The 7,046-nt window shown below is 37.2% G+C and overlaps 1 protein-coding gene across 1 annotated transcript; it reads right to left on the reverse strand.

Moving 5' to 3' along the window:
• Positions 1-283: 283 nt before the first annotated feature.
• LOC103893955 (olfactory receptor 6A2-like) lies at positions 284-1,230 on the reverse strand. The gene is given in 2 exon segments (XM_009273258.2): positions 284-1,167; positions 1,170-1,230. Coding segments are annotated over 2 exon segments (945 nt in total).
• Positions 1,231-7,046: the final 5,816 nt, after the last annotated feature.

A 7,046-nucleotide genomic window follows, 5' to 3' on the forward strand; every position in this document is an offset into this window, starting at 1 on the left:
GGGCATCTCCCCTGCCCTTAAAACAACATTTAACTTTTTCTTTCCTTAAAACATGTCACTGGTGGGGCTCAAAATGACAGAAGAGCATGCATAAGACTGTTTCACTCATATCAATCAGTTCCCTGTAATCCCCAAATTTCAAGAAAAAAATATTTGGACTATCTTGCTTCAGCTTCTGAAGCACAAGCCAGAGCTTTTCATGAAGTGATTTAATCATAAAATCCAATTATTTCTGTATGGTTTTCTTACCTATACAATCTCTTCTTTTCTGTCATTAAACCTGCTAATATTTCTGCAGGGAAACTCTTTTTCTGAACAAGATCTTTTGGAGAGCATCCTTGATTTCCTGGTTCCTCAGGCAGTAAATGATGGGATTGAAGAGAGGAACAACAACAGCGTAGACAGCAGACACGATTTTGTTTGTGTCATGAACTGGAAGTGTTTTGGGCCTCACATAGATGAAAATGCTTGTTGCATAGAAGACAATGACCACTATAAGGTGGGAGGCACAGGTGGAGAAGGCTTTTTGGCAGCCTTGTACAGATGAAATGTGAAGGACAGTGAAGATAATATAGGTATAGGATAGGATTACTACGGAGAGAGGCATCAGGAGAATAAATAAAGCAGCCACAAAATCCATAAGAGCAGCTCTTTCCATATCTGTGCAGGCTAAGTTCAAGAGAGGAGAAACATCACAGAAGAAATGGTTGATTATATGGGGTCCACAGTATGTTAGCTGAGAGATAAAAAATACTTTGCATCCAGAAATTAAGAAACCAGTCAACCAAGATCCCACAGTAAGGTAGACACAGACAGCGTGTCTCATGATAGTAGAGTAGTGGAAAGGCTTGCAAATGGCAACATAGCGATCATATGCCATGACAGCCAGGAGAAGGCACTCAGTGTTGCCCAGGCTGAGGAAGAAGTACAGCTGTGTCATACATCCCATGAAGGAGATTTGCTTTGTCACTGACAAAAAGCTCAGCATTGCCTTGGGGAGTGTGACTGTCACATACCAGATCTCCAGGAAGGACAAATTACTCAGAAAGAAATACATGGGGGAGTGGAGGTTATAGTTTGTCCAGACAGTCAGGATGATTATAATATTTTCTGCTAAAACTAAGAGATATGCAATGAGAAATATTGCAAAGAAGAGAATCTTCAAGCGAGAGCAATGGGAAATCCAAGGAGAATTAATTCTTTGACCATGCTGTGATTGCTCACCTCCATGTCTTCCATCTACCTCTGTAAAGACAATGACATCAATGACATTATTAGTGATTATAATAATTAGAATACCTTTATCTCTCTCTCTCTCTCTCATTCTACAGTTGTTTTACATTTCTTTCACACTGCAGTCAAATTAATATTAATGTTGATACTGCTGTAAATACTAGTTTTATTAATAATTAAAATATTCAAAGACATGGTATTTAGAACAAAATAACAATAATTCTGAATTCTCTCAGTGAAATAATGTCTAACTTCCCCTTGACCTTCTAGAGGGAATTATCTGTTATTATGTCTAGTAATTTTCTAAAGTGCACAATGAACTTATTTGTGAATTTGTGACCAGTTGCCAGAAAATCAGTCACCATAGAGACTTCTTAAAATTACAAAGTATTATCAACACCAATAGCAGTATTTACATAATCATCACCAATACATTATTATTTTGTAAAGTTGAAACTTTAATAAAGGTCAGAATTCAAGCTGTAACTTTAACATAATTAAAATAATAAGCATAAATAAAGCTTTTCTGCTCCATAGCCCATGTGCCCAGAAATTGTGGTCTTAATCCAAAATCCAATTTGAAAACTCATTGTCTCACATTTTCAAAGAATTTTGAGAAATTTGCCAGCTTGTTCCCATTTTGTATAATATATTCCAGTTCTTGTATAAGCAGGGTTCAAGCCTGAATAACTAATGAGTGTTGGAGTCCTCTTTCCTACGATAAGGGCAAGATTCAGTTGGATACACATAGATATGTAGTGCCACTTAAGAAACCCCAGGATATCTGAGCTGTCCAACTGGGTATGAAGGATATAACACAAAATTTACAGTAGCCCTATGCACTTCTGGAATAGCAGCTGGAGGCCAGGTGGGATAACTAAGAGCTAAGTCTTGTTTCGCAATTGAATCGTGTGTTGAGGGATTGACTCACTTGCCCATAAATAGTTGCCTACTACCAGTTGAGAAACCATGTGGTACTGGAATTATCAATTAATTTCAGGTAGACGTAACACAGGATCTATAGGGGACCTCTGCCCTTCTCAAAAGACAGCTGGAGGCTGGGCAGGATATTTTTGGGCATCTCAAAAGTAGACAACTTATTCAAGTCCATTTTGTTACATTAAATCTGTATCTTGACTTTCTTGTGAATACCGGTGTAATGCTGTTCACTAACAGTAGAAGTTCAGAGACTTTCAGACTGATTCAGTTGCCTAAATATAGTTATTTACTGTTATTTGAGATAGCCTAGGCTATCCAATATATGCCTCATCAGTTGGCACATGACCTTCTGAAACAACATTTGGAGGATATCATCTAGGGTATCTCAAGAGGTACTAGACACCTACCCTTAGGCAATTGAATCTTAACTCCTATCTCACACTTCTACATGTAGACACAAAAATTAAGAACCCTTAATCTGACAGCTGAATCACATCACTGCTGTCTAATCAATGGGGAAAAAGAGACACCAGCAAAGTGAAATTCAGATGATGTATTATGTATCTGGATACATAACCTTGAGGTTCTTTTGTGTTTTTCTCTGTTAATTATAAGAAAGACAGGGTTGGGTTTCCCAAACTTTGATATTTAATTTCTAAAGGCTTTGAAGCACAAATTTTTTGTTAATGAAATAAAATCATACAAGTAATACCATGAATAATTTCTTGAAAAAGGTTTCAAAGCTCCCTATTCTTGTAGTCTACTATATTAACATTAACAATGCATTTAGTTCTTGAGTGCCTAACTATAGAGGCCTGCAATACTGTCATTTGTAACTGTAGGTCCTTTTTCTCAGTTATTTGAATGAATCATTATATTTGGGAAGGGAAGGGAAGGGAAGGGAAGGTGGACTGACAAAAAGTATCTTCAGCTGAAAAATACTGCTTCACTTTTTTTTTCATGAAAATTCACAGATGTTCTGTGAGTAATAAGATTTTCTGTGTGGCTTCTCACTAAAAAGATTTAATTAAAACCCCATCTTTTCTATCGTAATTTTTTTTTACTGTCTTCATTAGCCAATATACTACTCAGCATACTTAAAGAAAGTGTTATTAATATTTATGATAAGAAATATTAGATTAGTAAATACTTCTATTTCACTTACAAATTTGAGTCCTTATACTAATGTTGAACGGACTGTTTGAAGTTCAGACTGACTGTGCTGCAACATCTGTTTATTATTTCTTCACTTTCCTGAAGACTTCATCTGTGCATTTGGTTTGTTCTTCCAAAGGGGCCAATCAAAGAAACAAATTCTTCTCTATTCCCTAGCCTGGCAATAGTATTTGTCACTGAGCTTAAAAAAAAAACCTCAACCCTGAAAAAAAAAGGTCTGGTAATCTTCCATAGCTGGAAATAGATTAAGCAAATAAGCAGCATTCCTGATTTTGATGAATTATTTTTTCAAAGGTGTGTGACTAAAACTGTTGATGAAATTGCTAAACAAGGTGTACAGCTGCTCATTAAATAGATCTTCTTAAAGGCTTCTCTTCTAATCAATAGCAAAAAGTCTATCTTACTCAGCAGGGAAAAAGGGATTTGGGACTTCACACTCCATTGGTAGGATTTGTCTTTCCTGACACTGCAGGTATGACAAGGAAAATATTCATTATCCCACATTTAAAGACCTGTCATGAGGTTGTACCTGTATAAGCTAGTTGTCTTAACTTAAACAGTGGAGAGAAATAAGCATTGGGTGAGATTTCTCTTATCCCAAAGAGAACAGTTAAGGCACAAATTACTTGAATTGTGCTCTAGAAAGGATTGACCCATTACAAAACAATCTTGTACAATTATCTCAGATGGAGATAATTGTTAGGTACTGTTAGTGCTGGATGAGACGAATCCCAACCCTGACTACAGATTTTCCTAAATTCAGAAGCTTAGCTGAGCTGCCTAGTTAAGAATTTAGTCACTGATCTTATGTGTCAGCAATGAGATATTGACATCTTCATAGGTCATTCATTCTGCTCATTACTAGATACTTCTACACTGCAGTAGAGGAATGGGTGCAGAGGGATTTACATTCATTTTGCTCAAGACTGATCCCCCTTAGAATGAAATGTCCAGGACAATTCTGCATAGCATTTTATCTAGATCTCTTCTTAAACCTCTCTGATGCCCTGAGGATCTCAGAAAAAGCCCTTCCTTATTATTACCTTTCTTTTCTCCCACATCAAGTTGCCTGAAATAATTACAGAATTGTGTTTCATCCAACCAGTATATTGTTTCTTATAGCATGATGTGAATAGTATACATTGCATGTAGGGATATTTGAGGGTATCAAATCTGCTGGAACAGGGCTGGAATTCAGTCTAGTATAATGGAAACCAAACCAGCATATTTTCATTTATATCACCTAAAAGGAGGGAGCTTTTAAATATATAATCCCTAGATCTGGAAGTGTTTAGATCACTCCAAAATGTTGTCCAGATATGAAATAAACTACATGCAGTGACTTGGGATCACAGTTGGGAATCACATCTTGGGAATGAAGTGGTGGTAAAGTTATTGATAATGTAGAGTCATCCTTAAATACTTCTGTTAGAATAATATGTATCATTTCAGAAGAGAGTGTTTTTCTCCCACAAGCATTCCAGAGACAGCCCAGATGACTGACTTAGAGTTAGACAACTCTGTCTGTGAGGAACTTTTCCTCCATCTAAAAATATTCTGATGACTCACATCCATTGTTCTGTTGTTTTTGTTACTTTAACTGAGTACACGTGATCAGGATATTAGTTTTTTCAATGCTTTCTATATACATATATACATGCTATTCTATGATTTTCAAAATTGAGAAAAAATCTACATTGTTAATATTTGACTAAACTCATTTTTATTTAAGAAATTTGGAAAAATAAGTGTAGATTCATATTTAATTTACAGTACACATTTTGTAGTACAAGTTGGTTGGTGCTGCCTCATACTCTACTCAACTGTTTAGTATTAACTGCTTATCCCATGAACTTAATTGAAGTTTGAGGCACAGTGGAAAAATTGCTAACTATTTGATTCATTGAAAAGAGTAATCCACGCAAGCAGAAGTTGTCAAACAACTGTGAAAACTGAGTCAACAAAGAAGATTAAAGTGAAAAGATACTAGTCTTCTGCAAAAAAAGAAGTTTAAGCTGGTTAATGATTTTTTTTTCCTACTGGGTGGAGTGGACTGAAATGGAGCAGAGGTACCTTCCCTCCCCTGAAACAAACAATGATAACCATTCAACCAAGTACAGAGTCTGACATTGTTCACTACTTCCAGATGAATTTTACTACAATGATAACATTCAACCAAGTACAGAGTCTGACATTGTTCACTACTTCCAGATGAATTTTCTCTATTATAATAGAGATTTATGAGAGGAATTTGAGATTTCCAAGCTTACCGGGGGTACTTGGATACCAGTTGCCTTGTATAAAACAGGGTCAAATAAAGTGAAATTCATTTCACCTGAATTTAGATATCTAAAAGGTAGTTGTTTGAACAGGTCAGCTATGTTTCCTGTGTGGTAACATGGAGAGACAAAAGTCTTCAAAGGTAAATTCATCTAATTTATCTTAAATACCTGTTGAAGGATGGAGTAAATCACACATGGGAGCTACCTATTTTTCTTCATTAATGTTTTAGAGTGTCTAGATGATTAGCATAGACTTGGGTAATTTTTAGACATCTGAAGCAAGGTACGATAAATATCATCTATAGGCTGAATTTATCATAACTAAAATTGCACGGTATAGGTATCTCTTTGAAATCAAGTAGTCTAGCCTCCTCTAACATTCAGTAGAGAGAAATTAACACTTCCACAGTATGCTCCATCTGGCATTATTTTCAAATCTGTAGCCCTGGGGGGTCTCATTTGCTGTCAATTACTTCAAAGACAGTCTAGACCCATATATTAGCTATAGACGTTTCAGTTCTGGATGCATAAATATGGCAAAGATAAACCTCACTCTTCTAGCCCCAGGGAGAGTGGCTCCAGGTTATTCCACTTCATGTAATCTCATAATCGGGGAAGGAATTAGGAGTGTAATCATCCTAGCATCCCAGTATAGGCAATGAACAAACATAAACAGCTCCAGGGAATGACTGTGTAAAATAGCTAAAACAGTATGTCTTGTAGAGGAAATGAGGAGAATATTTTCACTCCCTAACTCATTTTATCTCAGCTGATAAAATTTGGGGGAGCAATTCAGCTAGCCAACCAATGATATTCTCTGCCATTTCAGATGCTATAGGTTATCTAAAATATCTGCACGGGGCTAGCACATATAACAAGGATCCACCAGAGACGCACATCCTTTTAGAGTGGGAGACAGAAGCCAGGCAATATACTTTATAGTATCTAAAAATAGCGTGAATGCTTATGATTATGTACCTTAGTTACCCTGTCTAAGTCCTCTGTATCAGTAAATGTGGTGAAAAATATATTTCTGAGGAGAATTTACCCCATCTATTCTACACACCTATCTTTGGAGACCATGACCGGTACTGTTTAATATCTTCATCAATGCCATAGACATTGGATCGAGTGCACCCTCCGCAAGTTTGCAGGTGACACCAAGCACACCAGAGGGACAGGATGCCATCCAGAGGGACCTGGACAAGCTCGAGAAGTGGGCCCGTGTGAACCTCATGAGGTTTAACAAGGCCAAGTGCAAGGTCCTGCCCCTGGGTCAGGGCAACCCCCAGTATCAATACAGGCTGGGGGATGAAGGGATTGAGAGCAGCCCTGCCGAGAAGGACTTGGGGGTACTGGTGGATGAAAAGCTGGGCGTGAGCCAGCAACGTGTGCTCGCAGCCCAGAAGGCCAATC

Source organism: Aptenodytes forsteri, unplaced genomic scaffold (genome assembly GCF_000699145.1).
Source record: "Aptenodytes forsteri isolate BGI_AS27 unplaced genomic scaffold, ASM69914v1 Scaffold431, whole genome shotgun sequence".
In the NCBI taxonomy this organism is placed as follows: Eukaryota; Metazoa; Chordata; class Aves; order Sphenisciformes; family Spheniscidae; genus Aptenodytes; species Aptenodytes forsteri.